General features: G+C 35.0%; 1 protein-coding gene and 1 non-coding gene across 2 annotated transcripts; one reads left to right on the plus strand and one right to left on the minus strand.

Moving 5' to 3' along the window:
* Positions 1 to 3295: 3295 nt before the first annotated feature.
* LOC114173209 (dynamin-related protein 1C-like) lies at positions 3296 to 19405 on the minus strand. The gene is made up of 16 exons (XM_028057471.1): positions 19234 to 19405; positions 19051 to 19114; positions 18358 to 18465; positions 17692 to 17793; positions 16066 to 16116; positions 15906 to 15967; positions 13215 to 13305; positions 13011 to 13075; positions 12739 to 12933; positions 12521 to 12640; positions 12364 to 12434; positions 11938 to 12163; positions 11299 to 11349; positions 7374 to 7623; positions 6509 to 6648; positions 3296 to 3772 (listed from the first exon to the last, which is right to left on the minus strand). Exons 1-16 carry the CDS (start codon positions 19363 to 19365, stop codon positions 3647 to 3649), a joined length of 1854 nt encoding a protein of 617 aa, XP_027913272.1. The 5' UTR covers positions 19366 to 19405; the 3' UTR covers positions 3296 to 3646.
* On the plus strand, positions 17921 to 17993 carry TRNAK-CUU. The gene has a single exon. It is a non-coding gene; the product is annotated as a tRNA-Lys (tRNA).
* Positions 19406 to 20371: the final 966 nt, after the last annotated feature.

A 20371-nucleotide genomic window follows, 5' to 3' on the forward strand; every position in this document is an offset into this window, starting at 1 on the left:
CAGGCGAGAGTTGCAGAACCTCACGTCTGGTTTGGGTCGCACCGCTCGCCCAGGCAACCTTGGTTTGGTGTTGAGCGACTTAGTCTCGCTCAGGCAAGGGACAGCTCGCTTAAGCGAGGTCGGGAGGAAACTTGGGCTCTTTTGAGCGCGATATCTCCCCCAGGCGAGAAGTATGGGTGTTTTGAGCGACTCCGTCTCGCTCAGGCGAGAGACATTCGCCTGAGCGAGGTCGCAATGAGAAATGACGTGGTTTAAGTGGTTTCTCGTTTAGGCGAGGAATGGGTCTTACTTTGAGCGATATGGCAGCTCGCCCAGGCGAGGGAATCTCGCCTAAGCGAGGTAACATGAGATTGTGGTTGTTTTAAGCTCGCCCGAGCGAGGAGAACTAGCCTAAGCAAAGCAGAGGGCTTAGCTTGGGCGAGAGGTCCCTAGCCTAAGCGAGTTTATGTAGATTATTGTGTTTCTATGGGCTTGTGAGTGTGTTTTGTATATTTATACTACGGTAGGGTTGTATATGCATGTGTGTGGTGTTTGGGCTTGAAGGACTAAGTCCAATAGGGGTCTGGGATGTGCTCGGTGGTTGGACACATGATGGGCATGGAACTGGTTAAGTTCCCGTCGGCTACTAATGGGCGAGGAGTCCTTAGTATGGTGATTGCATGTGTCGGGCACACGATGGGCAAGGAACTGTGATGTTCCCGTCGGCTACTATTGGGCGAGGAGTCCATAGTATGGTGATTGCGTGCGTGTCAGGGTCCAAGTGTGAGACTTGGATGTTTTACTACAGACGAGGAGTCTGTAGGGCAGGACTATGAGCGGGATATGCTCATAGGGTTGGACCACGAATGAGTCAGTTTTGTGGGAGCACAGGGAAGTCCCAAGACCTAGTTCATGCATATGACTTATGAAGGACTATGAGATCATGGTTGGGTGATTTGGGAATTATGAACTTAGTTATGTTATTTTTGGGATGGGAAACATATTTATACTCATGTTTTCTTTATATATGTTATGCATAGCTCACCCTTTCTGTGTGTGTATGGCGATGATCGGATAACTTGTTATCCGGGAGCAGATGATGTGACAGGTGGGGCAGGAGATGCTTAGACTCGGAGCGAGGGTTAGCATGGGATATTTTGTAGATACATATGTATCATATTTCTTATTTTATCTTTGAGATCATTATGTAAACTTGGCAGGAGCCATTGACTTTTATTTCGGTTTTATGAATTTTGGGCTCTTGGTTTCTTATGATTCGTATATTTAAAGTTTTAAATTTCCTGTGTTTTGGGAAATAGTTCGTATTAAATGTGACACGTATTATATTTCGATTTTTATTTATTTTATATCAGTAATATTCCGTAGGGATGTTACAGTATTTGCATTTACCGATGGATCATGCGTTTGTGGGTAATTACCGATGGATATATCCGTCAGAAATTTAAACAATTACCGACAGATATCAACAAACGCATGGTCCATCGGTAAACTTTATAGACAAGTAGGTTACCGACAAATTTTTGCCAATCAAAAATCTGTCGGAAATCACTATTTACCAAAGGATATCAACATTTATTGACAGATAATGTCGTCGGTAGTACATTTTCTTGTATTGCCTTTTGAGTTACGTTGGAAGACGCATCTACCATCCCCTAGCTTGTCACACTCCTTCTACATAAGAAAAAAAGAATTTGTCAATGCTTAAGTAGTGTTAAAGTTCCACAAGGTTACTCTTCAAATCTTAGTAGCTTTGATTCTATGCAATGTTTAAAGTTAGTTGGTTTCAAGTCCTATGCTTGTCATGTGTTGATGCAACAAATTTTACTAATATCTATTTGAGGCATCTTACCTATTTCTGTTAGAGGTCTTCTAACGCGTTTGAGTTTGTTCTTCAAAGCCATATGCAAGAAATTTATCAACCCTCGAGTGTTAGATGATTTGGAAAATGAGGTAATCGAATTATTGTGTCAATTGGAATGTATTTTTCACCCTCATTTTTAGATATCATGGTTCATTTGATAGTTCATTTAGTGAGGGAAACTCGATTATGTGGGCTGATTTTTATGAGATGAATGTACCTAGTTGAGAGACATATGAAGATCTTAAAGGGATATGTCAAGAATCAATTGTTGGAATACAAAGTCTCAAAGAATGAAGATTTGATGAAGCTTGGAGATTGAAGAAGCTTGGAGACTTATGTTTAAAGCTGACTTAAAATAGAAGTCTTGTAGGTTAGAGTGTGTGTCTTACAATTATTTAATCTATTAAGAAGGTGTTTAGCAGACTAAATAACATGTGCATATAGTAATGTGAATAACATATCAAATCGGCTGAAATATCAATCAATTAGTTGATTTAACGTAAGTAAGTGAAATCAATTGATTGGCAATTCTTTCAATTGATTTAATATGTCAGTTTACATTACTATATAAGCCTTTATTTTTATGTGAGAGTGAGGAGATTTATGAATGCGCGAAAACACTTTGGAAAATTGAAAATCTCATTCTCTCAAAGAAAGTCTATGTTGTGTTTGTGAATCATTTTGTAAGGTGATGGAGCTATGATAGTCTGCTAGTTGGCAAGTTGAAGAAGGTTCTTGATTGGCTAGAGAGAGTTAATCTTGAGGTTTCATCTTTCTTGTAACTTCGTTATGATTGTGTGGTGCTCCTGGTGTAAGTCCAAGTATGTAAGAGAGGTTCTTGTTGTGTTGTGGTTGTTTCTTGTGTGATTCAAGAAACTTGTGTTAGTTGCATTTTTTTAAAGAATTCAATTGTAAAAATATTGTAATATATTGAATTAGTTTAAACTTAAGCTAAGGTTGTATTGACTAACTGAATGTAGTTCCATTGGAGTGAACCAATATGAAATTCATATGCATTATTTTTTATTTTCTGCAAATTAAAAGTCCTAGTTGATTTTTCAAGAAAAACAATAAATTTGATATTTCATGATGAATATGATGTAATTGCTTATTTAATTAATAATTGTATCCTTTCATTTTTGTGCTTGATCTATAATACCAAATAGCCAAATTTGAGATTTCATTATTGTTTGAATTGCTTTAAAATTTACTTTCAAAATTTTGATAAGTTGATTTCACATTTCAATTAATTAAAATATTTGATTCAGGAATACGCATGTTTAAATCTCGTGGTCAATCTCCTTTGAGAAAACCTTTTTCATAGATTTTCAAGTGAACAAATATTTTAAAGGGGTCAAATAACCCCATAAAAAGAAGGTTTACACAAATCTAAATATTTTTGAAACTCTATTGAAACTAGCTCATGAACCGAACACCGATGCGATCACATATAACGGTTACTACATAAACAACTATCCCATAAAATGACATGTAAAATTCTGTTTCGGTGACTGGAGTGTTAATACAAGAAAACTCTAGGGGCATAGTGCATAGAATTCAACGAGTGACATAATTGTGAGAGGAAACTGTTAATAAGAGGGAAAACATAAAGTTCGACTTTATACACTATGGGCAAAAGAATTACGTGCTAGTGTGCAGTTACTTACTACTTATTGCAGCAACTATGCTTTTAGCTTTCCTGATTGATAAAAAAGAATTAGTAACAAATAGTGAAATAATTTATCTCTGACAGCTCTTCGTTGTAATGGATGGGAAGTATATTCATTATTTCCAAGCCACCGAATCAATATCATCCATAGCTTGCTTGTACAATTCAAGCCTTTTAGCTAGTTGTGATCTCTTTTCCATAAGTGCAGGGTCTTCATCCAACAACGCCCCCAATTGATCCTTCTGCATACACGCCACAAATTTGCTTTAACCTTATCATTAAGTTTCCAAAAGGACCATTTCTCTACAAAGCATTTCTCTACAATGCATAACAAAAAATATTAACATTATATAAGGATAATAAATTCTGAATCTTATTACATTCATATGAAGTATGAGAAAAGATGCATGCATATTTTTGTCATCAAACTCGAACTAAGGCAAGACTGCTCCGTTCTTATTTAAGAAACTCTTCTTTGGATAATTCCACAGTTTTTCTTCTTTTCTTCGTTCGGTTGGAGATCTGGTTTCTTTTAAAGAACATTTGGATTCTATTTTTGAAGGTCTTCCTCAAGAATATGATTCTTATTGCTCTTGTTGAAAGCAACAAATCCAATCCAACAAAACTGCCCAAAATAATCAATTTTGATATATTGATTTTCATGGGGTTAGATGAGGTGGCGAAGGTCGTGTTTTTTAATTCTACAATCTGTCAATTTCAGATCAGGAATGGGGAAGGTGATTGGAACCGAGAAGAAACACAGTGGGCTCTACCTTCTAGAGGATGCAAACAGGAAGAGTAGCACTAAAAGTCAAATTCCTTTATCTTTGATGTCAGAAACAACTCTTTCCAATACATTTAAGTCATCCACCATTCAGTACTCAAGAAATTATGTCTCAATAATTTATTTCAAATTTCAAATTTCAAATAGTTGACAAACAAATGTTTCATTGTGATAATTGTGAAACAAGCGTCTTGTTTTTGCTCTAGTAATAATAGAATGACTCTTCCCTATGCATTAAAAATACATAATGATGTGTGGGGAACCTCTAGTATTCCTAATCTATTTGGGACTCGTTGGTTTGTCATATTCATTCATGTTTGCACTCAAGTTTCATGGGTATTTCTCTTCAAACAAAAAAAGTGAAGTGAGCTAAGTTTTCAAACCTTCATCCAAATTATTTAAAATCAGTTTGAGACAACATTTAAAAGAGTCCGTTCAGATAATACCAGAGATTTTTCCAACCAAACATTGTCTCTCTTGTTCAATAAACAAGGGATAATTCATGAATCTTCTTGTGTGAACACCCCACAACAAAATGGGGTGGTGGAATGAAAAATTAGGCATCTCATAAATGTAACTTGAATTTCTCTTTTCCATAAAAATGCACCAAAATAGTGTTGAGGAGAAGCTATCTATACTGCTACCTATTTCGTCAACCGTCTACCCTCCAAAACATAAACAACAACAGACCCATTCAACGACTCTCCAAAATTTTCCCAAACTTAAGGACAACAAATCATCTTGTACCTCGAGTCTTTGGTCATGTATCATTTTGTCCATATTCATCCTAATCATATGGGGAAACTTGATCCTCAGGCTATTAAATACATATTTATTGGTTACTTACCTACCCAAAAGGATACAAATGTTACCACCTTCCAACAAAATGATTCATTGTGTCTTGTGATGTCACCTTCGATGAAAATACACAATATTTTCAACCTTATTTTCAGTGAGGAAACACATGCATTGAAGATAAGGATAATTCATTCTTGATAGAAAACTTCATTTTCCCAAAATTAAGTCCCGTTAATACTCCACCCTCTATTGAGTCTAGTACCTCACCATCTACTGAGTCTAGTTTTGTTCCTTCTCCTATTCATTCTCCTATTGTGTCAAGCCCAAGGATGTTTGGAGAACAAACTCTCAGTGCTATCCATCTACTGCAAGTATACTCATGAAGGAGATGGTCTATTATTCAATCACCACAAGTCCATGAATCTGAACCTATACCTGACATTAATGAAGAACAGAATATGGCAGCCATTGAAGTTCAGGATCTTTCAATTGCAGTAAGGAAAGTGTTGGAGCATATACTCGAAAGCCAAGGTACCCATTGTCACACTTAGTCTTACGACAAACTAAGACACTAGTGTCTTGCGACAAACTAAGACACTAAGTTTGTCATATCCACTAATCACAACAGCTTTCTTGGTCTGAATATTAAGGATTGGAAAAATGCTATGAAGGTTGAAATGGTTGCTCTGGCATATGGCAAAGGGGCATGAAAAATTAGTACTTGAAAGGATGACGACAGACGCTTCATTTAATACTCTTAGATGCTAATCCTTAAAGTACCTCGTGAAGATGTTTTCTGTTGCAGCTTAATGGAGGAAGTACTCATAAAAGTACAATAAATTAATCATCATTTTTTCATTTTAACAAAACAGGATTTGTTGGAGTGAAAAAAAAAAATTAACACTGATAGCACAAGAATTGAGGATTGATCAATCACGAACAAGATCAAAAGAGGAAATTCAAAGTTTTAAATTACATGAAAGTCAAATGCCATTATCCTAACCATTGATAATTGATCAATCACGAACAAGATCAACAAAACAAAAAGGTGAAATTAATTTTATCAACTTTTAGATCATGGCCTTCGAAGTTGTCTTTATAAGAAACTCCGTATAGTTCATCAAACATTTTTGTGGCACTAGATTCGCTCAGTATTTAAAAAACCGTCTCCATTGACATGCACAAACTAAAACCATTTTTTATTTTTATTAAGATTCTGGCACTGTTTAACATTTTTTTCACAGACATAACTAACTAGTCCAATTATAAGTGAATTTGCACAGGCCCAAAAATCAGAATAATTCATCATTATCTAAACCATGTGAAAAACAACTTAATGGAAAGATAGAAATTGATCTATTTGCAAATAAAATACCAAAAAGATATCAACTTATACCTCCCTTTTCCCAACTTGAACATAAAATTGGTTTAGCAATGATCTCTTTGCCTCTCTAACTTGACAATGAACCACCGCTTTCGGTATAGAATGTTTTAGTGAATCACAAACCATGTTGATATAACCATTAACATTTGACCCTGAAATAAGAGTCACAGAATAATTTAACAACCATAAATCTGTTTCTTATAACTTTTTAAAGGAAAAAATCTGAATAGTGAAGATTAAATCCAGAGATCTATGGATATTGTTGAAATAAAATTCAAAATAAATAGTAACAACTAATAAAACTTTTGTTGTTATCTAGTAAATTTACTGGGACATACTTGTACCAATAGATGGATACTAAGTCTTGACGTAATTGTTGAAATAAAATTATCTCGAATAAACCCCATTTATTTCCATGAAATTGCAAGCATTGGTTATCCATTTATACAAAATCCTCGCTTTAGTATCTAACTTTGCAGAATGGCATTCACTAGGTCCTTTCTGGTACTAAAATGAGGGTCTTTGCGCAAAGCTTGAAGCTAAAATGAGAATTTTATAAAGTTAGGGATTAAAGTGACCAACACTTACAATCTCACGAACTTGAAGGAGGATTTATTCAATAGGTGTTTGTACTTTCTCTTTGTAACACACTTCTACTCAGACCATATCTCCCAAACATCAATTCAACATCAACTAAATTGAAAAATCAAAGCCAGACCAAATATAATACTCAAAATAAATGATTATCCAAACACCCTATTCTTAATTTTGTAGAACCAAGAATTTGCATAAATGATATACAAGAAAAAGGGTGAAGTTCTAAAGTCTTGAGGAGTGGACTTCTAAGCAGTGAGCATGAATGCAGAGAATTGTTTACCAATTTTACTGAGGTGACTATCTGAGTGAGTATCCACATTGGGTTTAGGAGTACTTCGATTTGGGTTCTTTGGATCTGAATCTTTTTCTGGTTCAAGATGCATCTTCCGAAAAAATTCCACTGTTAGATAGCCAGACTCCATATCCACCATCCGGATCACAGTCCTCCTACTTTCTTCACGGAATCGTTCCAATGCATCGTTTGCAGCAGCAGCTATATCAGCTTGAAGGGTGGGAAACCTCTTCAATTCCTGCTTGAAATAAATTTATAACAAGTAGAAGATTTATTTCATTTGTGATTTCATGAATATTGAGTGCAATAAGGTTGCATTCCGTGCAATGTTAATTTTGTATATATGTAAAGCAATACTATTGGTACATGTTATGTAAATTAGACATAAGGATAATTGTTTCTGTTCTTTCCTTTTAAGAGGAGTTATAGTTGTTAAGAGAAACATAGTTCAAGTTTACATAACTTATGTTTACACTTTAAGAGTTTTAAATTCTAAAACAAAAGTATATAAATGCTAAGATGTTCTTTCGTACTTGAAGTATACGATATTCTATGTGAACTTGAGCTCAGCCTAATCCATCTCTGGAAGGACGTGGTTTTGTTGAAATATTACACGTGGAGAGGATTTAAAACTCACTCAGCCCAAAAGCAGTATCAGATTGTGCCTAGAAAGGTAGAGGAAGGCGAGGGAAAAACAAAAAACAAAAAAGAAAAATAGAAAGATTCCAAGGTAGAAAATGACTTAGATTTTGACACGTAACACCTGATGTTACGTCAATTTAACAGAAGAGGTCATGTTGAGTCTCCTTTAAAAATAGTAAGGACTAAATTAAGTAAACAAAAATATATGAACCAAAATCAATTAAATACTTAAATATAGGAACCAAATTACTAATTAAAAATTTTAAAAATGTAACATATAAGAAATACAAATATGTAAAGATGTAATTAATAATAACAACGACATTCAAAAAGAGTGGTACAATCGTCTCTAACCTCACTATCCTTCTTGGACCTTCCAAAGAACTCTTTGAAGGGTATCTTCTCCTCGGATTTCCCTCCCTTGAAAACCATAAAATTCTTGAACATCTCCCACAACAACTTCAAAGTATCCACTACATTAAACAGATTCAAAAAGTTCAACAAATCGGCATTCATTCACGCTGGCAACAACTTCAGCTACACCGCATCCAAAATGCCAAAGCTAGGTGCAATTTCGACATCATCTTCAACTTCAACCCCACCACACGAATAGTCCCACCACATCCAAGCAGAGAATAAGAGGTTGAGAGAGTAAAACAAAAGTCAAAACAAAAACCAAGAAGCATGATTGCGGACTTGTCATGTGCCTTGACAATCGTGCTTATCAGATTGTGCATGTGCGTTGTGTGGCGTTGAAGAAGGAAGAGGATATTGGTACAAACAAAGAAGTGGGCGGTCTCTAAGTTGGTCCTAGTGAGCATGATGATAGAGAAATTGGGACCATTTTCCTATAAGACAAAGTTAGGGACTTCATGGGTGTATTTCTAGTTAGAATCACGATTTAGAGAGTGATAAGAATAATACAATTACCACACAAATGATACAACTATGATACGGATGATAGAACTGTGATTCAGGAACACAAAAGAGTTTAACTACGATTAGTATCATGAGGTTGCGAATTGTATCGTATCATGCGTTATGAATCGTGTATCTTATGATATTTACTACCATGATTGAGATATATAAGGCTAGGTTGGCCAAAGAGTTCAGTCAAACTTACGGAGTGGATTACTTGGAGTCCTTTGCACTAATTGCAAAATTGCACTCGGTCAGCTTAATTTTGTTTTTGGCATCAAATTTCGATTGGAATTTCCAAAAATTTGATGTGAAAAATGTATTTCTACATGGGTATCTTCAGGAAGAAATATACATGGAGTTTACCAATAGCGCATACGGTGCAAATTAAGGCCAACGCGGTTTGCAAGTTGATAAAAGTACTATAAGGGTATTAGGGTTGAAATAGTCACCTAGAGCATGGTTTGGAAGATTCACCAAAGTCATGATAAGCCTTAAATACAAACAAAGCCAAGGGGACCATAATTTATCTATTAAACATTCTGATTTTGGGAGAGTAATAGTTCTATTGGTTGATATTGTTGTTACAGGAAATGCTAAAAAGGAGCAACACAGGCTGAGTCAGTGCCTTGCCAAAGAGTTTGAAATCAAGACTTTAGGAAAGTTAAAATACTTTATGGGAATTGAAGTAGCCCATTCCAAGAAAAGGATCTTCATATCTCAACAAAAATACATCATTGAGCACCAGCTATAGAAAATAGATAAAACAACCTGTAAAATAAGCAAGTACACATGTTGATCCAAATACAAAGGAAGTGCAAAGGATGATGTTGCTATGGATAAAGAAATGTACCAAAGACTTGTTGGGAGACTTATTTATCTATCTCACACTAGACCAGATATTGCTTTTGCTATGAATCTAGCCACACAATTTATGCATAAACCAAAGGAAGTACACTTACAAGCTACTCTTAGAATTGTGTAGTATTTAAAATAGACATCAAGAAGAGGAATTTTGTTCAAAAGAAAACAAGAATGTCAATTTTGAGGCATATACTGATTCTGATTATGCAGGTTCAGTTATGGATAGGAGGTCAACTATTGGATAGTGCACCTTCCTTGGTTAAAACGTCATTACTTGGAAGAGTAAAAGACAAAGTGAGGTATAGTGCCAAACCCGAATTTGGAGCAATGGGCCAAGGAATATATGAACTGTTATGGCTAAAGATTATACCAAAAGACTTAATGATAAATTGGGATGAGCCTATGAGGTTATATTGTGACAAGAAATCTACAATCAACATAGCTCACAACCTTGTAGAACATGATAAAACTAAACACATTGAAGCGGTCAAACATTTTATCAAGAAAAGCTTGACATAGGCTTGATTTGCACCCGATATGTGTTTACTCAAGGACAAGTTGTAGACATACTTAACAAGAGGTTGAACAACAGTAACTTTGAGAGAATTATATTCAAGTTGGGAATGAAGAACACTTGTTCACTAGTTTGAGGGAGAGTGATGAGATATATTATGAAGTTTCAGATTTTATTCTATAAAGATATTTTAGGAAGTTTATGATTTTATTCCTATTAGCTTAGGTTAGGGTGAACTATTATAAACTACCTACTCTTGGCCGTTGTTTAGACCCTTTTGAGAATACCATGAACTTGTTTTAAAAGTATCATATGACCCCTATAACGTAGCCTGAGTTGTTATTGGTGGCAGGGGTGGAGGACAAGGATTTTTTTCTTAAGCCATGGATCACAGAACTCTTGATACCGTATTTGAGTTCTTGATAAAGAGTGAGAGAGAACAAAAGAGAAACAAAAAAGAGATAACTTGTATTACTGAAAAATTACTTACAAAATAACAAGTGTTCTCTTTATATAGGGAGAAGAGAAACATAGCTGTAAAGAACAGTTGATGAAGCAACTACAACAAATACTATAGCAACTTAATACAACACTAACACTAAGAAAGCTACCCTTCACCCAAAAACTGTAAGCAATTCCAAAGTCTAAACATACACTTAAAGCTCAAGATAAATTTCAAGATAAACAATCTCAATATTCTAACAAATTTTATTATGAAAGACTATTTCTTGCGCCTTTTTCTCCTCCAACTCCAGTTTCTTAACTCCAATTCCCCATTTCCTTGCTCCAACAGCAAAACAGAACACTAGTATTTGACAGTGAAACTAGAGCAGGAGGGAACACCAATATCTCCCCTAACAAAGATGAATTAACTGTTGACTAATATCGAGTCCATGACACTAGGATTTATTATTTGAAAATTGGAGTCTTCTGAACGAGTTTTATTAACTTAAAAAAAAAAAAGACTGTTCCTACCTCAGTTTCTGAAATTGACTTTCGAACAAGCTCCTTCAGAATTAGGTGGACCTGAAAGTAGGTATTAGGAATCCATTTGTAAGCATAACAAACAATGGTAAAAATTATTGAAGAAGAAACACTTATGAGGCAATCTTTTTCAGAATGAAACGACACGAAGTAATGCAGGTAGTTAGTGAAACATACAAGAGGTAATTCATTCTTTTGGAGTAACTTCTTGTTCCTATTTGAATGCTAACAAACAGGAATAAGCAGTACAGAGAGAAAATATAGGTTAAACAATAAAAATGTGATGGACTAGAGGAAGGGTGCACATTTTCAAATTTAAGGTTTTTGGAATTGAAGATTACAGTTTGTAGCTTCGAAAGTGATTTAAAAATAGAAAAGAAAATGTCTGCTGGATTCTTACAGTGTACAATCGGGGTTTAAAGTAGCTATGACAAGGGGTTAGGTTGATAAGGTGGGAAATCAAAAAACATTCTCATGTTATTTATTGAATATTTTATAATTTAATTTAAGAATGAAATACAATTTTTTTATAATAATTTAAAACAAAAAACATGTTAAATCAATTAAATGAATATCTGCCAAGTCCATCACATATTTAAACAGAAGAAGAAATAAAGTGAAGAGGGTTACAGCATCCACAGAGGCTTCAGCTGGGCCTTTGAAATAGCCGATAGATCCCTCAATAAGTCTTCTGTAGCCTTGCTCTGGAGCAATTAGATGAGGCTGATAACCATCCGCTTCTGTAACTACTCGTTCAACATTCTTTACGGAAAGATGACGATTAAATGGAAGCTTTTTTAAAGCAGCTGGTAATTGGTGGTCAAAAACACCATATATCCGGTCCCCACCAGGACGGCTAGAATACCAGTTCGTTACTTAATCAAATATATCAATTCTCCAAAAAAATTAAGACAATAAGGAAAATTACTTGGATAATTTTTTTCATAATAAACACGTAAGATTATTCACTTGGTTTTTTCTAGTGCAGTTATGCCCAAAAAGTACTAATGCGATTTTGTCCTCATCGTCCTGAAACAAAAAATAGGCACCACTTACCCTCCATCCAGGTGTTCTTTAAATACTTTGTCAAATGCTCGACACATCTGTAAAATTGTGTAAAGCTTCGCCTATATAAAGAGTAGCGCTACTTAGTACGAGCAAAACCCAAGATGTTTCAAACACAAGAAGATTGTCTTTTGATCGAAGTTCTGACCCCTGAATCCACAGCTATTGGCCTGCCAATTCGGTCTAGCTCTGCGTTAAGCTCGTCAATGGCTTTCTTTATTAAGGCAATGATACTGGGTATCTTCTGCCTAATAACAAGCTCTAAATGCTGCAGTGATAAATAAGGGAAATTGCTCACGATCACTTAAAATCAACAGAACAAAATCATTAAGGAAAATTACATGAAAAAAATATTGTTGAGAATACTTGGGATAGAAGTCTGGCCAGATATTCTGCCCCCATTTTATGTGCTAAATGTCCATATTCGGGGCTAGTCTCGAAATATTCACGCTCCTTCTTGCGAGCAACAATCATGTCAACATTTTTATTAATATCAGCTTGTGAACGATTGACAATTCCAACCCAAGGATGCTGCAACCTGTATTGTCTTCCTTCGAGAACCTTTTAATTCACATAAGCACAACTTTTCATCAGGTGATAGACTCAGTCTTGGTGACAACATCAAAACAGAACTATACCTCAACTGCATTAGTTCCTTTATCCATAAGATCTAGTTTTGTCAACACCCCAAATGTCCTTTCACCTGAAAATAGAAAAAAAAAATACCTCCACCACATTAGCTCCTTTCTAAACGAGTCTGGGATGAAAGGAAAGATAAAGGAAGATATGATCAGAGGAAACAGTGTCAGCGCTAAAAATTCCTTCAAATATAAGAGGCAGACCTGAAGGATCAACTTCTCTTGAAATTTTTATTGCATCTGAAGTGGCAATATCTTGGTTTGCAGGAGAGATGGCTAATATAATACAATTGGGCTGCACCATAAGAAAATTAGATTGCTTGTGATAGGCACATAGAAGTTGAGTGTTAAGATGTAATACATGCATCGGTTTAGTCCCTCTACCGTTTTGTAATTCGTTTCTTTATTTTTATGCTATATGGGTATGCTTCAAATCGATGTAGTGTGCCAACCTGGTTGTGATCATATGTTATATTGTAATGTTTTTGCATACTCTACTTTTAATTAAGAAAAAGGATAAGATGTAATGATTTTGGAAAAGCATATTTATTGGTACTTCGACATATATTATAGCTTGCCAAAATTACACAATATTGTTACTGTTATTATTAAAATATTGGTACTTTTACATATAAGTCTTTTGGGGAGGTGGGCACCATAACTTTAGAATGTTAGGAATTCAAGTGTGAGTCTAAGTTCCATACTGACCAAAAATGAGAAAGTAGAGCACTGTATAAGAATAAAGACCCATAAACCCATTGCCTTAAGGTTTTGGGTTCAGAGTGGTGTCAATGCCTTATGTGGTTGGGCTCAGATCTCATTGATGTTTGTATCTCCCTAGTGAAACCCGCTCTGTAAACCTAACAAGTGGTATCAGAGCCGATGGTTAAACCGGCTCAGACGAGTGCAGTATGGTCCTAGTATCGAAAATCTTCCTGCCAAGGGTTCTAGGTAAAACGTGTCCCGTTAAGAAGAACGACGATACAAAAAAGGGCAGAAAAAGGAGTACTCGTGGTTGGGAATGATTCCGCTGGAGGGAGGGGGAGAGTACCAATGTGGTTGAAGGGACACACCCTTGAGGGAGAGATTGTGATGGGGAGATTGTGATGGGGAGATTGTTAGGAATCTAAGTGTGAGTCTAAGTCCCACATTGACCAGAAATGAAAAAGTAGAGCACTATATAAGAATAAAAACCTATAAACCCATTGTCTTAAGGTTTTGGGTTGAGAGTGGTGTCAATGCCTTATGTGGTTGGGCTCAGATCTCATTGATGTTTGTATCTCCCTAGTGAAACTCCATCTGTAAACCTAACACAGAAGGATTAATGTCATATGTCCTTAAGAAATTAAATGGGTTAGAGAAAAAGAAAAAGAAAGGGTAAGACAAACAAATGACGTGGGTAATTGTGGGCAAGGAACAAAAACAAGTGTGATGGTGCTTAAATGATTAGGGAAAACTTTTATCTCTAAAATTAATGGTTGCATTGGACGTTGTCAATATCATTAATGCTTAATCTCCACAACTAAGACCGGAAGCACTTCTGAAAAAGTGTTGGGAAGACATGGAAAAGTCTATTCAAGGCTTTCCACAGCACAAAAGCTTCTCATAGGGAGGGACCTAGATGAACGTGTAGGTGTGAGACAAGAAAACTCATAATGGTTTTGGTTTTGAAGATCAAATTTGGGAAGGGACAGCTTACTCTTATTCTTTATTTCTAATGACATGTCAATTAGATTATGCACTTGTGTAAGAACTAGAAGGAACATTAATCACTTATATGGCATCTCAAGGGTTACATATTTATTATTTTAAGACACTCTAGAAGACAAGGATTCCAAGGCAATTCTGGGAGAGAATCTTGTTACACAACAGTCAAGGTTTTTATCATTTATGTTTGTTTTGAAAGTCATAAACTGAAAAATCAAGATGTTACAAATCCAAGAACAAGTGGTGAACATTTGAGTTTTGACCTTTAAAAAGGTAAATATTGATGAATATAATGGAATAAAAATTTGTATGGTACTAGTTTCATTTGGGAAGAGATGTGTGATAGTAAGGTTTCTAATGTAGTCTTAGGTGAATTAAGAGGTTTTGGACCAAGAGAAACGGAATCTTAGTGGTGGAATGAAAAAAGGAACTTGTGACAACAATCCTAAGCTTTTGACAAATCATTGTTATGGGAAACTGTTATAAAATCAGAAAAAAAAAAACGTCAAGGTTGTAAACCCAGAGAAAATAAAACATAGAAGAGAGTTCTTGTTGTGAAGATACACTATGGAAGAAGGGAGGCAAAGAGTCTACACTAATATTCTGAGTGTTGTAACTTATATATTACAACATGTTTCTCTCTAATTAATGAGAAGGGTGTAAATTTGCATAAAATAAATGTTACCACTCATTCTCACCCAACCAACTTTCCCACAAAACAAGGTTTATAATTAACATCAACCTGACAGTACTTAAACAGAAAAAGTCTCATTGTCCTTAAAATCAATACAATTTCAAATAAATAAGGAAATGAGTAATCTTAAATATTTTAACTAAACCTCTGGACGGGGTTCTAACCATTAGTTTCACATTCCAACGTTCAAATAAAACCTACTTGGTTATACTAAAAACACCTTAATAATGAATCTATGGTTGATTATAATTTGAGTAAACAGTGATGGCAACTTTGAAAGAGATGATTGAAATAAAACTGTCTTCAGTCAGGAACCACTATATAAGTTTTAATCTACTGGAACATGGAACATTTTTGGAAGGAAGTTCATACATAGTACATTGGCTTTAATTTCCTTCCTTTAATAGCCCCTTATTTGACGAAGGTCGTATAGCGTGCTTGATTAGTAGTTTAATACAATTTTATCATTCATTTTATATTAGAAGTACAATTACCTTCTCAATATAAGAGCGGACCATGTTCTCAATATCTTGAACAATAGAGTCTGATTGTCCCTCTGAAAACGAAACACAAATTCTATTATTTTTTAAACAATGAGTCCTTTAAAACTTAACCAACTAGTTTCAAAATACTGGGAAATAAGTGAAACTTTACCTACAGCAACCTTTGTCAACCCAGGAAGGTCGATGAGGGTTAAGTTCACGACTGCAGAGAAAGCCATGAAAAGTCATTATGCAACTATAATCGAAGTGTTACATATAAGTGAATGAAAAATGTGTTTCATATTCTTAGGGCTTGATTTGCAATCAAAAGAACTAATAGTTTTCCAAAAAGCTGCAAGAATAGGATAGTAAGAAAATATAATCATGCTTTATCTCTCACTGCACGGGATTACATGTGATGGAAACCCATAAAATGAGTATTGAAAATGCTCCAATTAAATGGCTCCTCTCATATACACTCGCCCTATCTACATGCCTCGCCCTCTGACTTCTGAAATCTGATAGTTCTTCCCATGATAACTGTCTAATGCTCCCGCAATTCTGCTGGTATATCTGTTTCTACTGGATGATTCTCCGCAGCTTCCTAAGTAGAGAGACATGACAAACAAGGTGTATACAAGTCTGTTTCGGAAGTTGTAACTTGAATGCCACTGCTCCAATTTGCAATAAAATCAAATAAGGTCCATAAACCTTGCTGCAATTTAGGATGGAGTTTAGTAGTCATGGTAATTTCTCTAGTATACCCAATCCTCAGGCTTAATCTAGCTAGCTATCTTCCTGTTTCTATTACTACAATGTCATTTGATTTTGTGCGCTCGGCAAATCAAATTCAATTGCTTTAAAGCCTCATCCTGGTCCATTAAGTCTTGAGCCATGGCTTTCACCAAGGTTTCTCCATGTAGAAACTTGGCCAAAGAAAGTGGAGGTCTTCTGTAGGAGCTTGAAAACTGGTATTGTACTAGTACCTACTCGGCCCACGGGATGAATTCTTCCCAGCCTCTAAGTTGTTCCGAACAAAAACACCTCGACAGCGTAGGTTTCCACTATTCTATTTAAAACTTTCGTTTGACCATTAGATTTTGGGTGGGTATGTTGCACTCATTTTTAATGTTGTACCTGACAACCTCAATGATTCCTTCCAAAAGTAGGATCTCTATGATTGACAATGGAAATAGGTATCCCATGTAGTCTTATAATCACTTTAGCTAAAACCTCAGGAATCGTTTTTGCAGAATATGGATAAAATGCCTATTTTTGCTTAATTTGTGCACCACCATTAGAGCCACATCAAATCCTTTCGATTTTGGGAGCCCCATAATGCAATCCGTACTAACTTCTTCCAAATTGCATTTGGAATGAGGAAAGGCTGCAGAAAACCTGTGGGAGAGGATGCTTGATACTTACTCCACTGACTTACATGACAAGCTGCCATCAAGTTAGTGATCACTCCCTTCACTACTATCAAGAAAAAAGATTGTACCATTCTACGATATGTTCTACAGATACCTGAGTGACCTCCCACTGGCTTTGCATGGAATTCATGTAATAATCTAGCAATCCACCCTGAATTATAATATAAAACTAACCTCCCTTTATAATATAGTTCAACTATATAAAATTTAGCCTTACCTTTAAACCACATGTGCTTTAATTAATTACTAAATAATACTTTCAATGACAAGGGGTGATGGTTAAAAGAAACAAATGACAACGTTACAAAGTTATAAAATCAGTTAAAGTGTTTGTGCTGATTTCAACAGGTGATGGAAATAAATACCATTTGGAGAATATATGCTGAGTTGAATTGGAACGTTTGAAATTGCCTTTGTTTTCCCAGTTATACGATCTGTTTCATCTGAAATTTCTTGTCTCACAGCAGCTGCATGGGACATATGAGGAAAAGTGAGCTCAGTTTCTACAGTTAAGACCTTTACTCTGATTGTGTTGTAACCCATGATTTTAATTAATTGAGCATCAAATAAAGCTTAAATATTTATAAATCAAAGGCCCGTCTAGCTCAGTTGGTAGAGCGCAAGGCTCTTAACCTTGTGGTCGTCGGTTCAAGTCCCATGGTGGGCGTGTTACTTTTTAAGGCATGCTTTACTTTTTACTTTTTACTTTTTGTTTTCTGGGTGTGCTTTGGTCTCCTATATCTTTTGCATCCAGATAAATTTCTGTATCATGGCAACAAATTCTGCGGTTTAAATCTACCACTCTCTAAATGACGGAGACTGTGGTCCACTAAGCTCAGTTAATTATAATCTTCAACCCATGATCCCATATATTCAACAAAAACTTGAGATTAGAGGGATAATTAAATCAATAGAAGACTATACAATACAAGTGGCTTACCTGATGTAAGTTCATCATTAATTAATGTAAATCTTACTGAATTAGCTAATGTTCATAGAAAAGAAATGTTCATAGTCAGAAACATCTTTACCAAAGTCAGAGAATCTCTTCCTTGGTTGATGAAGAAACTCAGCATATTCCTGTTTGCCATCTTCTGTCTTGTGAAGTTGCAGCACTAGTGGCCTCCGTGTGACAATACCTTATGATGAAAAATAATGTCATAAAGGCGTTCAAACGAATAAAAATAACCATTCTTTGCTGCCATCAATGCAATAATGACCAATGGTATTGCTTCAAATAAAAGCAAAAATAAACATGCCACAAACTAGAAATTAATGAAAATTTCTAAAAAAACATATATATTTCCTCGAAAGTATAAAATTACAAAGTAAATCGTTTAATGTTCCAGAAAAGTAAAACCCATACAATAATATACTTGACGAAAGAAAAAGGGAAAAGATGACCGAATTCCAATTCCTCGTAAGACAGCTCCTTCATACAAGTAAATGGCAGCAACAAACTATATAATAACCTTTATTATCATATTTAAAATTGATTAAAAAAATAAACTAATGTCTTTTACACTCCTATCTAACTATCTGTACGCAGTCATAACTTTATATTTTTCCAATAATAAAATTATATTGTAGAAATAGTATCAATGTTCTTCTATTTAAAAAAAAAAAAATACTAACTAAACTATTTTCGAAAATGTGTATTCCATATCGAAAATTTTATATCCAAAACTAATATCAAATTAAGTAATACTTTAAGTGAAAATTACCAGATCCACGTGGCAGAAAATCCCTTCCCACAACACTTTCCAGCACCGATGATTTTCCTGAACTCTGGTTCGTTTCCAAAATCGCAATCAACCAATCATAATATATTTAACAAACACGATCAATCGATCACAAAACGAAAAAAATGTCACAATCGAAGAGAAGCGCGCGTAACCTAAAGGCACCTGTCCTCCAACCACCGCGACGGTGGGAAGCGCCTCCCACAGGGACATTCCCTCGCCGCCGTGGTCGCCGAGCACCGTGCAGGCGCGTTGGATCTTGTTGATGAGACCGATCAAGCTCGTCATAGTCGCCATTTTTCTCGAACAACTACTATTGCCAGAAAACGATTCGAAAAAACGGCTATATAGTGGGACTGAGTAGGGAATGAGAATGGTCACACTTTTCACAGATTTTGTTCGATGTCGAAAACTGATGTTGCGTAAGTGTGTGTTATTATTTGCATGGGGAAATGCAGCAACCGAGGAGAATGTGTAACTGAATGCGTTAGCCTAGTGTTTGTTATGTGGAATAGAATGAACGTGACACGATGCATGGTTGCATTTCATCTCATACTTGGTTTACATCCACAGCAATCAATTTTTCACGCGGATACAATGTTCATTTAAGCATATGTGCTAATTATGTTTAATTAAGGAAAAATAACGAAACCTTTATACATATCTATATCTTAAAAAAAATGAAATACAACAGAGATAGTGGATTTTAAATAATAGCAATTTTCAGAAATGAAACTAGGTTTTTTCTTGATGGAACATAATATTTTAATATTTAAAATAATTATATAAATATATAATATTTTTTGAGGATTTTAGTTCATTACTTTCTCAATGTGCTTATGATGAATCAATTTAACTTGTGTCAATTGGACTAACAAATTTTTGTTTTTCAATTTAATTTGGAGTGTGTTAGTTTTGAGATTTCACAAAGATGAAATTAATATACATGTCACTTATACAATGAATCAACTTTAGCAATATATTTTGTCAATATCCAATTTACCCAATTTTGTGTTCGGTCAAATAAATTTGTTCTCAAAAAAATTTAAAAAAATACATATGTTTTTAATTAATGGTAGGAAAAAAGAAAAAAAAAAGGTAAAATAACTTTTTTTAGATTTTCAAACTTCAAAGTTTAACATAAAAAAAAGGGAACAATAAAAAAAGGAGAGCCCATTTGTTTTCACACCCTTCCTCTTTAGCAAATGGTCTAAAGTTTTTATACATATCTTGACTTTATCTTTGCTTTTTACACTTCCTTCACACGTACAATTATTCATAATTAGAAACAATATTTCTGATA

The sequence above is a fragment of the Vigna unguiculata genome, chromosome 2 (genome assembly GCF_004118075.2).
Source record: "Vigna unguiculata cultivar IT97K-499-35 chromosome 2, ASM411807v1, whole genome shotgun sequence".
Lineage (NCBI taxonomy): Eukaryota > Viridiplantae > Streptophyta > Magnoliopsida > Fabales > Fabaceae > Vigna > Vigna unguiculata.